Source organism: Dipodomys merriami, unplaced genomic scaffold (assembly GCF_024711535.1).
Source record: "Dipodomys merriami isolate MVZ:Mamm:240054 unplaced genomic scaffold, mDipMer1.0.p SCAF_136, whole genome shotgun sequence".
Taxonomy (NCBI): domain Eukaryota; kingdom Metazoa; phylum Chordata; class Mammalia; order Rodentia; family Heteromyidae; genus Dipodomys; species Dipodomys merriami.
This window is the reverse complement of record NW_027202671.1, coordinates 269,947-284,793: the sequence shown is the minus strand read 5'-3', so window position 1 is coordinate 284,793 and position 14,847 is coordinate 269,947. Positions and strand designations below refer to the sequence as shown.

General features: G+C 50.0%; 1 protein-coding gene across 5 annotated transcripts; it reads left to right on the top strand.

The window, feature by feature from the left end:
• The first annotated feature begins 4,173 nt into the window (after positions 1 to 4,173).
• On the top strand, positions 4,174 to 14,098 carry LOC138825217 (pulmonary surfactant-associated protein B-like). 5 transcript variants are annotated; one of them, XM_070019608.1, is made up of 11 exons: positions 4,174 to 4,281; positions 5,724 to 5,851; positions 6,095 to 6,166; positions 6,451 to 6,576; positions 7,053 to 7,217; positions 7,409 to 7,498; positions 9,973 to 10,087; positions 10,331 to 10,491; positions 11,488 to 11,568; positions 12,065 to 12,145; positions 12,251 to 14,098. In XM_070019608.1, the coding sequence occupies exons 1-10, from the start codon at positions 4,218 to 4,220 to the stop codon at positions 12,125 to 12,127; spliced, it is 1,065 nt and encodes a 354-aa protein (XP_069875709.1). In that variant the 5' UTR covers positions 4,174 to 4,217; the 3' UTR covers positions 12,128 to 12,145; positions 12,251 to 14,098. The 5 variants fall into 5 exon arrangements, with proteins under 5 accessions (XP_069875709.1, XP_069875708.1, XP_069875707.1 ...); XM_070019607.1 differs by having other exon boundaries at positions 10,289 to 10,491; XM_070019606.1 differs by having other exon boundaries at positions 9,904 to 10,087.
• The last annotated feature ends 749 nt before the right edge of the window (positions 14,099 to 14,847 follow it).

The following is a 14,847-nucleotide window of genomic DNA, read 5'->3' as shown; positions in this document are numbered from 1 at the left end:
GAAGCCAGCCTCAGGCCAGTATCAATATAGAGAAGTGGAAAGAACTGGAAACTGTGAAAAAATAGAACAGGAACTCTGCTGCTGATGCCATGTGTTTCTGGATCATTCTGTACCAGAAGCTGTCTGTGGACAGGTTAATTATTGCTTTTTGTTTGTTTGTTTTGATTTTTGTGGTGGTATTGGGGTTTGAACTCAGGATCTCACACTCTCTTGGTTTTCTCATTCAAGGCACTGTACCACTTGAGTGATAGCTCCACTTCTGTTTGGTGGCTAATTGGAGATATGTCTCAAATTTTTCTGCCTGGGCTGGCTTTGAACCAAGATCTTCAGATCTCAGCTTCCCAAAAAGCTAGGGTTATAGGCATGAGCCCCCAATGGCAGGCTTTGGTTAATTATTTGAACAAGAAATTATCTTTTTGTTTTTATCATCCAGAATGAGCTAAGACTTCTAATGCTTGTAATCAAGAGCCCTCTAAATAATACAGTGGCCCATATCAGTGAAGGAAAGCCACTTCCCCAGAGGAACAAATCTAATTTAATTTATTTATTTGGTGCCAATACTATAGCTTGAACTCATTGTCTTGAACTCTCACTTTGTGTGCGTGCGTGCGTGTATGCACACGCACAGTCCTAGGGACACCAAGCTTTTCTTGCTCAAGGTTAGTGCTCTATCATTTGAACCACAACTCTACTTCTGGCTTTTTGGTGTTTAATTGAAGGTAAGAGTCTGACAGCCTTTCCTGCCCAGGCTGGCTTCTAACTAGGATCCTCAGATCTCAGCCTCCTGAGTAGCGAGGATTACAGGTGTGAGTCTGCAAGAGTAAATGCTTCCCCATTTTACCAGGCCAACTCCTGTGCTTCTCCTGGTCTCCATTTAGTGGTCCTGCCCTTGAAAGAGTCTCTCCTCCCCAGGCCTAGTATTCAGGCCCCATACTGATTACTGCTCAGCATTCTACCCACATACACCCACTATCCTCCCATACCCAGCTCATTAACTAGGTTTTAGTCAAAGATCATTACAAACAAAGTTTCATGGTTTCCTCTCCTATCCTCTAGAAAAAAAAATTTTTTGAAAGTAAAAGAAAGAGACTATACTCCAGAAGACTATTATGAGACACTCCCCAGAGGGTGATGTTACCATTTGATATTCCATAGTCCCTACCCCTAAAGCAGACACTACATTTTCATAAGCAAGAGGATCTAGGGGTGTAGCCCAAGCAGTAAAGTGCCTTGCCTAGCAAGCACAAGGCCCTGAGTTCAAATCCCCAGTACTAGAAAAAAGAAGAAGGAGGAGGAGGAGGAGGAGGAAGAGAAGGAGGAGGAAGAGGAGGAGGAGGAGGAGGAGGAGGAGGAGGAGGAGGAGGAGGAGGAGGAGGAGGAGGAGGAGGAAGAGGAGGAGGAGGAGGAAGAGGAGGAGGAGGAGGAGGAGGAGGAAGAGGAGGAGGAGGAGAAGAACCACCACCATCACCACCACAATTACTCAAGGGTAGGGATGGGTAAGAGGAGGAAAGACATAGGCCAGAATACCAGCAGAGAAAGACAACCTGAAATGCCACAAAAGGAACAAAAAGAAATTCCACTGTTCAATCACAACAGACAGAAGGGATTTGAATATAAAACGTGACACTTTATGGATCCTGTTTTGTCTCAGCCTCCAGATCTTAGGTCCCACGGCTGGGATTTTCATACTGTCCATAGTCACAAAGAAAAACATGGTTCCCTTCCATCCCTCACACCAGGAAGGGAGCTGTCTCTTGTCAATCAGGCTAGTTAGTCATGCTCTCCCACCTGCAACAGCTGTCAGAATGGCCTCTTTTCTATTCCTTATCTCTTCTGTTCTTGGTTCTGTTGCTGCTGTTGGTTGGTTGGTTGGTTGGTTAGTGCCAGTCCTAGGGCTTGAACTCAGGTTCTGGGTGCTGAACCTGGAGCTTTTTTGCTCAAAGGCTAGTGCTCTATCACTTGAGCCACAGCTCCACTTCTGGTTTTTTGGTTTTTTGGTTTTTTGTAGTTTAGTGTAAATAAGTTTCATAGACTTTCTTGCCCTGGCTGGCTTTGAATCATGATCCTCTGATCTCAGCCTCTTGATTAGCTAGCATTACAGGAATGAGCACCAGCACCCAGCTGTTTTGTGTTAGAAACACTCTTGCTATGTAGCCCCAAGCTGGACTCAGACTCATAATCTTCCTGCTTCAGCCTCCTGTGCTGGGATTAGAGCTATATGCCTTCATGACCACTGCCTCTTCTGTGGTATGTTTATTCATTTACAGTGACAACGGCATAGACAGTCCCATCAGGCTTCCTTGCGGCTAGGCCCCAAAGGAACCCCAATTCTGAATAGAGATGAGAATAAACCAGAGAATGCCGAGCCAGGGGCTGTCTACTAGAGGAATTATAAAAGGCTCGCTTTTTATGTTTCCTGTATTTGTGCTCTTGACCGGCAGCTCTCAACGGTATGGAGAGCTCCTATTAAGATTTGATGGAAGTCTGGACCCCTCATCCAGAAAACTCTACAGGTTTGCCTTTGATATGAAGGTTTTGAGACCCCTCCTACCCACCGATCCCATTACCCTTTCCTGATTGTCATATGAGACATGGCATTTCGCCCTCCCCTGGGATTAAGGGGGAGTCATGTTAACTGAGGTGGGCAGCAATAAGACCACCACTCTCAGCCCTGGTCCCTAAAACTTCCTTCACTACCTCCTACTCTTTCTCTCCATCCCTTTCAGGGACCCAGGGAGGACTGAGCAAGCACAGGGAGGGGCCCAGGCCCCTGAATGGCCATGTAGAACAGAACCTCCCCACCTGAAGTTAACCTGCTCTGCCCAGTGACACAAACGAGAAGGAATCATGTATGCAAGGAGAGCTTGAAGGGATTTTGGTACTGTTGTTCCCTGGCCAATATAATCCTGGAGGGCCCATCCATAAATCCCGTTGCCCTAATTGTATCCAAATAGGACACAGCTCAGCTCATTTGTTTATTTCATCTAGCTTTTTGCATGTTGGGTGCTGGAGATGGAATCTTGGGCCTCATTTATGCTAAATCCACACTTTCCCCCTGAACTAACCTCTCAGCCCCTTGGCTCATAGACATTTAACACATACTAAACTACTAGCACATTCCAGCTCCACCACCCTAGCTATTTATGCAAGTTGCTGGGTTCCCAATCTTTGGTTCACACATTCTCACACACTGTTGGTTAACTCCCACAATGGCAACTCTGTTTGTCATAGTAACAAGGGCCTGAGGCCAACAGAAACCACACGAAGCCTTGAGTGATCTTGAATGTGTCATTTTTTTACCATCTTGTGTCCAACTATGTTCATCAGGTGCCAAGCTCCTGCTCTCCCTCCCCATGAGCCATGGAGCCCCATGAGGCCTGGGATCTTCCACCAGGTACAGAGCTCCAGTAATGAGTGCTACTCTCCAACAGGGCCTGCCCCACAGCATCTTGGGAGTTTTAACTCCAGTGTGCCCAGTGGGGACCCAGGTGAGTCCTTCACAGCCTCAAAAGACCATCTCTGAGCCATTAGCTGTGCTCTGGAGGAGTCCCTAGAAGCCATGGGCAGCAGCCCCTGAATAGGCTGAGAGCCATTTTGGCCCACAGAAATCTCAATCCCCCACATCCCTGTCTCGGGCACTTATGGCATTCTTTCATTTCATGTAAACACTCTCTGCCCGTTGCCAATCATGTGTCTAGGGGGAAGGGGCAGGATGGAGTGGGAGGTAGGTGGCACCAGGAGGGTCCAGAGTTTGCCCTTCCGGAGCTTACTCTAGATCAAGAGCCAGGCAGGAAGCTCTTCAAAGCATTGCTCAAGAGCAGAGGAATGGAGTGCGTCTGGGGAAGAAGGAGTGGGGGGGTCCACATTATCCCTCAATGTGGCCCTGCCTCATCTTCCCTTCCAAAGCCCAGATTACTGGGACCAAGTGTGAAGGCCCCTTATTTGGAGAGAACCAGGACTCCTAGACCATGGGGGCCGGTGGGGAGGCAAAGAGAGGAGGGTCGGGCTGTGGGCCAAGACAGGGCAAAGGCAGGCAGGAGAGTTCCTGATGGGAAGAGGTGGGATCAAAGCACCTGGAGAGCTCTCCAGGACCCAGGCAAACACTGAGGTCAATGCTGCTCCCTTCAAGTCCTTTCCCCAGGCCTTCTCCACCCCCACCTCCCACCCCCAGCTATAAGGGTCCCTGCCCCAAGCAGGATGCCCAGGTTGCAGGTGCCATGGCCAAGTCATACCTGCTGCCATGGTTGCTGCTGCTGCTCATGCTCTGTGGTCCAGGCTTTGGTGAGTCTCCCCAGCCTCTGTCATGGAGGCATCTCTACCACTTACTGAGTACTAGCTCTGCCCAGTTATCCCAAGTCTGTATATAATCCTGATCTTTTTTTTTTTTAAGTACTAGGGCCTTGTGCTTACTAAGCACTTGTTTACAGCCCTGTTTTGTACATGCGCTGGTACTGGGGCTTGAACTCAGGGCCTCATACACTCGCTCAGCTTCTTCAGTCAACTGGTACTATCCCACTTAAGTCATCTCCAATTTCAGCTTTTTTTTTTTCTGGCCAGTCCTGGGGCTTGAACTCAGGGCCGGGGCACTGTTCCTGAGCTTCTTTTGCTCAAAACTAGTACCCACCACTTGAGCCACAGCACCATTTTTTCTGTGTATGTGGTGCTGAGGAATTGAACCCAGGCTTCATGCATGCTAGGCAAGCACTCTACCACTAAGCCACATTCCCAGCCCACTTTCAGCTTTTTGCTGGAGATTAGGATCTTTCTGATTTGTCTTCCCAGGACTGGCTTTGAACTTCATTTATCATATCATAGCCTCCTAAGTAGCTAGGATTATAGGCATGAGCCACTAGTGCCAGACTCCATCCCTTTTGGCTTTAGTTTATTTAGTTATTCCTCCCTCCCTCCCTCCCTCCCTCCCTTCCTTCCTTCCTTCCTTCTTTTCTTCCTTCCTTCCTCCCTCCCTCCCTTCCTTCCTGCTTGCTTTCATCAGTCAGGAGGTTTGAATTCAGGGCCTGGGTGCTGTACCTGAGCTATTTTGCTCAAGGCTAGTGCTCTACCACTTTGAGCCATAACACCACTTCTGGTTTTCTGTGGTTAATTAGATATAAGAGTCTCATAGACTTTCTGCCAAGGCTGGCTTTGAACCATGATTCTCAAATCTCTGCCTCCTGAGTAGCTAGGATTATAGGCATGAGCCACCTGCACCTGGCCCCAGCTCTTTTCTGTTAAAATTGGGGCATATATACTGTTCACCCAACCTGGTCCTAACTAGAGATTCTCTTTATCTCAGCTTTCCAAGTAGCTAGGATTACAAGCATGAGTCACTAGTGCCCAACTCATGACAACTAAGGCCTAGAAAAACTCCCAGGTGGGGCTGGGAAGGTAGCTTAGCGGTAGAGTGCCTTGCATGCATGAGGTTCTGAGTTCTATTCCTCAGCACCACAAAAGCAGAAAAAGCGGGAAGTGGAACTATGGCTCAAGTGGTAGAGCACTAGCTTGGACTAAAGAGCTGAAGTGCAGTGCCCAGACCCAGAGTTCAGGCCCCCATCACTGACAAAAAAAGAAAAAAAGAAATAGTACATCCTGGAAGGAGACTTAGCACAGTCTGACATGTGTGATGGCCATACAATTGCAGCAAAATTGAATTTGAGGCTGGGTAAAATCAGGGTGGCATGTGTACGGTGGTTCCTGATAAAAGTTGCTCTGGTTCCAAACTGTAGCTGTCTGGACCACTTCATCCCCGGCCTGTGCCCAGGGTCCCGAGTTCTGGTGCCAAAACCTGGAGCAAGCTGTGCAGTGTAAAGCCCTGGGGCATTGTCTGCAGGAAGTCTGGGGGCATGTGGAAGCTGTGAGTATCATCCAAGGGCTACAGTGGGGGTCTGGGAAGGAGGGTGCTAGGTGGGCTCTGAATGGGCCTAAGAGGCTTGAAGTCCTCCTAGGAATGTGATGGCATAGAGTGGGGCTAGAGTAAGGTGGATGGAGTGGGATGGTGGGCAGTTGCTGGTATTTTGGAGGTACTTGTCAACAATTGCCCAAGAGAGTCTCCCTCGGTACTCTACTCATGTATCCCCACTTTGGCCCCCCGCCCCAGGATGACCTATGCCAGGAGTGTGAAGACATCATCCGCATCCTTACAAAGGTGGCTAAGGAGGCCATTTTCCAGGTAAAGATGCCCAGATCCTGAATAGAGTTTAGGGAACAAGAGATGAAGACCAAAACAGAGGGCATTTCCAGATCAAAGGTGAAGCCTGCAACTCCACACTCCTGACCAAAGCAGGCCCTGGGACTGAGCTCAGCCACAGCCAGATGGCCCTGCCAGACGAGGAGCGTCCTATAGTGCCCCAGCGGAGTGGGCCAATCTTCTCTGGTGGCAGCTTTGCAGCAAGACATTCAGATAGAAGCAGGCCTTGGAAAGGCCAAGCTGATCATTCCCCTCTGTCCTCCCAGGACACAATTCGCAAGTTCCTGGAGCATGAGTGTGACGTCCTCCCCTTGAAGCTGCTAGTGCCCCAGTGCCGCCATGTGCTTGAAGTCTACTTCCCCCTGGTCATCGACTACTTCCAGAGCCAGATTGTGAGGCCCCGACCTGCCCTCCCACCACTTGGACAAAGCCCCAGGGATACACATGTGTGCATGTGCATCCACACCCCCACACATACACACAACTTCCACAGCACCCAGATAGACCCACCCCCCCCACCCCACACACACACCATTCCACAACAGGCCCAGGAAACATGCTCTTCAGTCAGGAACCTAGGTCAGAGCTTTACCTGCTCAGCAGCGCACAGCAGCCTGCACACTTTATAGAGACTCACACATCCCCCCTCTCACACCCAAACTCACAACCATTCACACACATTCCTAGGCACCTTCCCCAAGTCTCTCCTCCCTCCCTCTCCCCCACCCCCCTGCCCATCTTTGCCTTCCATCCCCTTTTCCATGGAGCCCTGGGACACATCATCCCCACCTCCCTGATTCCCTGTCTCTGAGCATTTGGACCAGCCTGAGCATGAGCCTAACAGCCCCCCATCCTCACTGTGCCCTAGACCCCAAAGACTGTCTGCCGGCATGTGGGCCTGTGCCAGTCTGGGCAGCCGGAGACAGAGCAGGAGCCAGGGGTGGCAGACTCTCTACCTGACCCTCTACCAGACAAGCTGTCCCTCCCTATGCTGCAAGGGACCATCTTTAAGCAGTTTGGGCCTCATACTCAGGTAAGGAAGTCAGGTGAGGAACAACAGGGTTATTAGAGTGGCAGCTGAGGCCTCTTGAGCACTTGGGAGAAGAGCCAGAAGGCACTAGAAGTTTGGGACAGAGCCTAAGTCAGGAAGGAGAGAAGGGGAGGAGGAGGCGGGGCAGCCAAGGCCCTCAGTTTCCCAGCCCTCCCCTCTGTTTTCTCCCACAGGACCTCTCTGAGCAGAGGCTCCCCATCCCCCTGCCCTACTGTTGGCTCTGCAAGACTCTCCTCAAGCGAGTCCAAGTCGTGATCCCCAAGGTGAGGCGACCAGCACGCATGGAGCTTGGGTGAACCTCTCCCAGCTCCACCTTTGCCCATTCACAGCTCTGTAGAGTCCAGCTCTGCCAGAGTTAGGAGAGGAGCCATCTGTGCACTGTCCCCACCCAATGGAATCCCAAGGCTCAGATATATGAGAATAGGTAAGGCTCAGCCTTGTCTGCCCCAGCTCAGTATCTAATGGCGAAGACTCTCCAGTTGTCTCTGTAGAAAAGATGCTTTAATTCTCAAAGGGAGAATGTCCACAGATAAGCTCCCCAACATGGCCAGCGTCTGACTCGAGTTACCCAAATCTGTAGTGGCTTTTGCCCATAACCCCTTAGCCCAGAGATGCCCTCTCTCATAACCCAGCCCAAACAAGGTCCTGTCTGCCCTCTGGCCACTAAGGATTCATAGCAGAGGGTAAGGACGAACAGTGATATCAGGCTGATAAGACAGAGAGAGGCTTTGAGGAGGTGACAGTTAGGTTGAGAGGACAAGGCCTCAATAGATCAAGGGCCTAGAGCAAGAATGAGCTTGGCAGCCAATGGGGCTGAAGCAGGAGGACCAGCAAGAGAGAGATGGCCCAATCATGCCATCCAGACCTTGTTAAGACAAGTTAAAAAAAAAAAAAAGACAAAGGCTATCATTCTGAATGTCATTTACAGCTAGTGCAGAATTTCACCAAGGAGAAAGATCACTCTTGCTGCTAGAATAGATGGGACGGTAAGCACCCATGTTCATGTCTGTAATCCTAACTACTCAGGAGGCTGAGATCTGAGGATTATGGTTTGATGACAGCCCAAGAAGGCATACTTGAGAGAATCTTATTTTCAACTAACCACATAAGAAAAAAAAAATCCAGAAGTGGAGCTGTGTCTCAAGTGGTAGTGCCAGCCTTGAACAAAAAAGCTAAGGGACAGCCCCTGAGTTCAAGCCCCAGTGTGCACACATGCACAAATACACATACACACACACACACAGACTCCATTGGGCAGGTAGGAGGCAAAATAAAATCAGGCAAGACACTTAACAGATTACTAAAGAACAGTCACAATGGGGTGGTGGGCAGGATGGAGCTAAGAGCGTAGATGGGGGTATGTTGGAGAGGGAGGCTTGACTGGGCTTACCAATGGATGGTCTGCAGGAGTGAGGGCATGAGAGCAATCCTTATGACCCATTCTTCCTTGTTAAATTGGATGTGCCATATGCAGAAAGAGAGAGGTTAAGCAAGTGGCTGGACATCAAGCTCTGGGGAAAAGGTCAAGCAGCAAGATCAAGCTGAGAGTGAACCAGATGAAAAATCAAAGGAGGAGGAAGGCCAACAAGGAACAGAATATGCAGAGGCAGAACTGAAGAACCAGATAAAAGAGAGATAGCAACAGGAAAGCTGAGAGAAGAGCTGGGGACAGGGACGGAGGGTGGGGGGACCATGGTGTGGCACAAAGCCAAGAGAAGGCATTTCAGAAAGGCATTACCTGAGCTATAGCATTATCAGTTGGTGGTTCACACCTGAAATCCTAGACACTCAGGAGGCTGAGATCTGAGGATCCAGGTTTGAAGCCAGCCTGGGCTTGAAGTGGAACTGAGGCTCAGTGTTAGAACACTAGCCTTGAGCATACATTTAGAGATCGTACCTAAGCCCTGAATTTCAAGTCCCAGGCTGGCATAGGGGTGTCCCGCAGATATGGCAAGGCAGGTTGTGAGTGACCCTGGCCAGTGTTCTGAAGGAGTGGTGGGGACAGAGCCCAAATGGAATAGGTTCCAGAGACAATGGAAGGGGAAGAATAGCAGATTCTTCCATCACTGCCACAAGTGTCAGTGGAGTCATGTTAACATGCTCACCAGTTCACCTTGGAGAGTTCTTGAGGCCGAGAGAGGATACTCCCAGATGAGGCAGGGTAAGGACTCAGTGGACTGAGCAGCCTGGCCTTTGACAGCAAAAACCAAGAGTCTTGTCAGAGCAGGAGCAAAGGCTAAATGTGCGTGGATGCTTTTGGTGAAATACCCCATTCGAAAGGCATCACACTAGTGGGGTCCACATCCCTGCTGGTGGCCTTAGCCACGCCTTTCTCTGGCTAGCCACATCCCATTCAGCAAGCCAGGAACTGCTGGATGATCACTCACTCAGGTGTCCCCTGAATCTCCTAGTTCTTTATCCTCTATGCCCTTACTTGGAAAGGGAATAAGATATAGATAGATAGATAGATAGATAGATAGATAGATAGATAGATAGATAGATAGATAGATAGATAGATAGATAGATAGATATGTGTATGTGTGTGTGTGTGTGTGTGTGTGTGTGTGTGTGTGTGTGTGTATGTGTGTGTGTGTTTGGTTGGCACTGGACAGGGTAGAATCTTGCCATGGGAAGGTCCCACGCTGCCCCCTCTCCACCTCTACCCCAGGGTGTGCTGGCTGTGGCGGTGGCCCAGGTGTGCCACGTGGTACCCCTGGTGGTGGGTGGCATCTGTCAGTGTCTGGCTGAGCGCTACACAGTCCTTTTGCTGGATGTACTGCTGGGTCGCATGCTGCCCCAGCTGGTCTGCGGCCTTGTCCTGCGATGCACCACTGAGAATGGTATTGTCCCAGGTGAGCCTCATGCTACCCCACCCACTGTCCCCAGTGACCTCATTGGCCACTGTCCTTTTGCAGTCCTGACTATGCAACCCCCCCCCTTCTTTTCTCCTCTCCACCCCTCCCCTTTCATTTCTACCTCCCTCTTGCCCTCTTCCTCTCCCTCCTCTCCTCCCGGCTTCTCTCCCTCTCCTCCTCCTCCTTTCCCCACCCCAGCCTGGAATTTCTGCAGGGTAGATTTGGCTATTTTCTCTCTAGCCCCCCCAGCTCTAGGATCTCTGGCAGAAGAGGGGCTGCTGCAAGACTCCGAGTGCCAGCTCTGCGTGTCAGTGACCACTCAGGCATGGAACAGCAGCGAGCAAGCCATGCCGCAGGCAATGCACCAGGCCTGCCTCAACTACAGTTCAGATAAGCAGAAGGTGAGGGGCGGACACGCAAGAGACTTAGGTCTAGGGCCTGTCTGTGGGGAGGGCTGACCCAAAACAAGCTTTGCAGCCAGAAACATGTAGGGCAGGGTAGACTGTAATCCAGACAGGCAGAAAGGACATAGGTCAGACAATAGTGGGACTGTAGCGACTGTAAGTCATCTCTGGACACAAAAGTCAAGCTTGGAAGTCATCCTAGACACAAGGCTGTGGGTTCAAAGGAGCCAGCAGGCCTCTGTCATGGGTTAATGCAAGGTGAGTCCTGCTAGTTCCAATGGAGTCTTGCCATCCATCTGCTCCAAAGTGTATCAGCTGTGCTATGGCCCAGGTGGGTCATGGGTAGCCCAGGTAATAGGTGACACAACCAGTACCTGGTATAGCCAAGGCAGATAGAAGTGGACAAGGGCCTGGACTTCTCTCCTGGGTCCCTCCCTGTGCTCTACCCTCCTCAGTGTGACTAATGGTGGCACAGTGGACCTGTTGTCTTCAAAGTCCTAACAGCTTGTCTATATGTGGCTGATGACAGTACACCTCCCTTTTTTTTTTTTTTTTTTGTGAGTCCTGGGGCTTGAACTTAAGGTTTGGGCACTGGCTGTCCTTGAGCTTCTTTTTGCTCAATGCTAGCACTCTACTACTTGAGCCACAGTGTCACTTCTGGCTTTTTCTGTTTATGTGGTACTGAGGAATCCAACTGAAGGCTTCATGCCTGCCAGGCAAGCACTCTATCACTGAAGCCACATTCCCAGCCTCTACATTTCCTTCTTAAAGCAGGGTGGTGTTCTGAAACAAGCCAGTACATCCTTTTTCCAGGAGGCAGCTCTGGCCTCCATGCTTTTCCTACAGAAAGCTTCAGACTTCGGTTTTACTTGCAGTCAGAGCTGCTCAGTGGGGCTGATGGTTAGGTGCCCGGCATGATCCAACAAGGTACAGTGGCCAAGAATGTCTTGTCATGGGTTTTGGTGTACCCACTCCATGTTTGTCTTTCCTCAGTGCAAGCAATTTGTGGAGCAGCACACCCTCCAACTGCTGGCCCTGTGGCCCAAGGCCTCGGATGCCCGTACCATCTGCCAGGTACATCCATCTCTCCATCTAGACTTCCCTTTCAGAGCCTCTACCCTCCTGGTTATCAGAGATCCCATGCTTCTGGGTGCAGGACTAGGTGATTTCATGTTTGCAAATAGAGAAGGTGTGATCTCAGAGGCAGAGAAAACATCACAACAGAATGAAGACCTATGGGGTGGGAGGGACAGCTAGAGGCTGTGGTATTATGTGCACTTGGGGATGGGGCTGTGTTCACTGAGTAGGTGGGAGGATGGAGTGAGGACTCATCTCTAACTCCTCTGGCTCAGAGAGTGTCACGAAGGACTGAAAAGGTCATGCCAAGAGCACTAGGCCCACGTGGAGAGAGAATTAACCTTCTGGGGGCCTCCATGCCCTGCTCATACTGCCTTGCCCTGTACCAGCCCTCTTCAGCTCCCGCCTGAGGCCTTCCCTTCACCCTCCTTGCTTTCTGGACTTTAGGATCGGGGATTGGGGAGCTGAGGCTCTAATGCTCTTCCTGTGACAGGATCTAGGAGCGTGTGCAGCCACCTTCAGCCCTCTCCAATGTTTCCGAAGCCCCTATCTCTGATAGGAACTCAGCCTTCAGGTAAGTCTGTCTTAGCTGGGGATGGGGTAGGCTTGACTTCCAGGGTGTCTGGCAAGCAGGAAGAAGGTGGTGGTTCCTGAAGGCTGCTCCATCCTACCTTCCTAGGCACAGCTCCAGACTCCTAAGGACCTCTTTTGGTACCAGCAGGAAAAGGTTGTTTTGGACATCTTTATTCCCTACCACTTTGCCTGTTGAAGATCTCTTTAGCTCCTGCTGAGGCCGGAATTCCTTCACCTTCCTTGTTCACTGGACTGGCTGACCCTGGGGGATCTGACCTGCTCTGCCAAGGCCGATGTTTCCTGGACCTCAGAAGAAGTCAGACTCTACTGTCCAAAGCTGTCTCCCCTTCAGATGCCAAAGCCACTATTGTCAGCTCACCCCACCTCCTGGAGCTCCATTTCTCTCCTTCTGCCCACCATTTTCTTAGAGAGGGGCAGCACCTTAGGGTGGAGCAGAGTTAGATGACCTTTAGAAGGACCTAGAAAACGACCCTGAGGCAACCTTGAAGCAAACTTAGGCCACTTTAGAAATCTGCTCATAGCCAGCTTCAACTGGATGGACACTGATCTATTTGTTCACCTGTGCTTTTTGTTTCACATTGGTCTGGTGAGCGCCTGTGGTCAGGACACATTCTGGCTGCTGCTGAGTAAAAGTGACACCTTGTCATCCCAGCATGGAGTCAGACCCATCTCTTCCATCTGAAGGAAGAGCCCACCCTGCCTGGAAACCTTGTCCAACATAACATCTGTAAAGGGCAGTAGGGGCTCTCTGCTCCAACCCAGACCCATGGCACAGCACAGGTTTAATGTGTCGCTCCCCCTATCCTTGACAGCTGGGGCTCTGGTGTGAGGAAGCCGCCCAAGGGCAGATGCCTCTCCCAAGCTCCCAGCCTTGCCACTGAAACAGGGAGCAATGGGTTAGCAAAGGAAGCCAGGCTGTGGCCCCAACTGGGCTCTCAACTGGCACTGAGTTCCTAGACAAGCCCCTCTCTAGGATGGTAACAGCTCAATGAGAGGTCCTCCTCACCATCTCAGCAAGGGTCCCCCTCCAGCCTGGGGCCCCTGTCCTCAGTGTAAAGGAAGTTTACCACCCACAAGTGTCCTTCCCACCTACTTTCCTCTCAGTACCTTGTACTAGAAGACCACAAACCCCAGCATGTGCCTTGTCTGTCCTAGCTCTAATTACAACCCCACACCAGAACCACACTCCTCTGGGTGTCAGGTTCAGCAGGGATAGCATCCTTTTAAGGTCTACAGAGGGAGAATCTGGCATTCATGCCTACCACAGCTCCCATAGCCTTCAGGGGTTGAAGAGAAACCACCCAAGCTCCAAGAGGCAAAGAGAAAGAAGCTGGGCCCTACTTTACTTACACACACACAAACACACACACACACACACACACACACACTCTCCACAAGCTTAGGAGACTAGCTTCTATAGTTCCTCGCTAATGCTTCTATGAAATTCCAAATCCAAATTCAGAATAGAGAATGGGAACAAACAGCATTGTACCATTTCAAATTGTGCCTTTTCAAAACCATAGGCAAGCCATGATGTAAGCAAAGCTGCATGCTCACGCATGATGAAAAGGTGACTAGGCAAAGTTCTGTGCTTCATGTGTTCTGCTATTAGAGAGCTGTTGCTTTATGGGGATTTCTTTTTTTTTTTTTTTTTATGGGGATTTCTAAGTCTCGGGATGTAGCTCAGTTATTGAGTACTTGCTTAGCATGCATGAGGCACTATTTGATCCTCAACATTCCTCAAAGGGGACAGATTTCTTTTTATCTTTTTGCAAAGCAAACTTACAAACTTTTGTTTGAAATTCCAAAGGTGATTTTATGCTGATTTATCTGCTCAAAGCTCAGTTGAGACTGTGCATACCAATGGTCAGTTCTTATGTAATGTAATTTCTGTGACACTGCTAATAAAGTCCTATTCACATGTGCTAAAAAAGACACTGGGACTGGGAATGCAGCTTAGTGGAAGAGTGCTTGCCTGGCACGCAAGAAGCCCTGGGTTTGATTCCTCAGTACCATATAAACAAAAACCGCCAGAAGTGGCACTGTGGCTCCAGTGGTAGAGTGCTAGCCTTGAGCAAAAAGCAGCTCAGGGACAGTACCCAGGCCCTGAGTTCAAGCCCCAAGACTGGGGGAAAAAAGAAAAGACACTGTCCTTTGCTGTGCTGTGAGAGCCAAAGGCTCACCCTGAAGCCAGTAAGGTTGGGACCTACTTCACCCTGCCTTAATAAGAATAGATAACCCCATCTCTTCTTTACCACTCCAGTGTAGCCTACCAACTCCTGCCTTCCTTCTTCCCAAGATTCTCTATGGTAAGAAGGTACCACAACATGGGGTTGGGAAGGTGGCTCAGTGGTAGAGTGCTTGCTTTGCATGCATGAGGCCCTGGGTTCGATTCCTCAGCACCACATAAGCAAAAAGAAAAAAGCTGGAAGTGGCACTGTGGCTCAAGTGGTAGAGCGCTAGCCTTGAGCTGAAGAGCTGAGGGACAGTGCCCAGAGTTCAGGCCCCACGACTGGACCGCCCCCCCCCAAAAAAAGAAGGTACCACAACAAAATGAATAAACAAATACATCTTTAGCATTGAAGACCTAAATACCAGAAGTGTCCTTCTATTTATATAAGAACTTTTGTCTTATTCTAAATTTGTTTAAAATTTTAGAAATTACAGCCCCCAAAACAGAGA

What these genes read in the sequence shown, in the direction of transcription:
- LOC138825217 (XM_070019605.1), top strand. Translation starts at nt 4,218, where the DNA reads ATGGCCAAGTCATACCTGCTGCCATGGTTGCTGCTGCTGCTCATGCTC. An exon ending in ACTACTTCCAGAGCCAGATT is followed by an intron (nt 6,577 to 7,052) that starts GTGAGGCCCCGA and finishes ACTGTGCCCTAG; the next exon opens with ACCCCAAAGACTGTCTGCCG. An exon ending in TCCAAGTCGTGATCCCCAAG is followed by an intron (nt 7,499 to 9,903) that starts GTGAGGCGACCA and finishes CCTCTACCCCAG; the next exon opens with GGTGTGCTGGCTGTGGCGGT.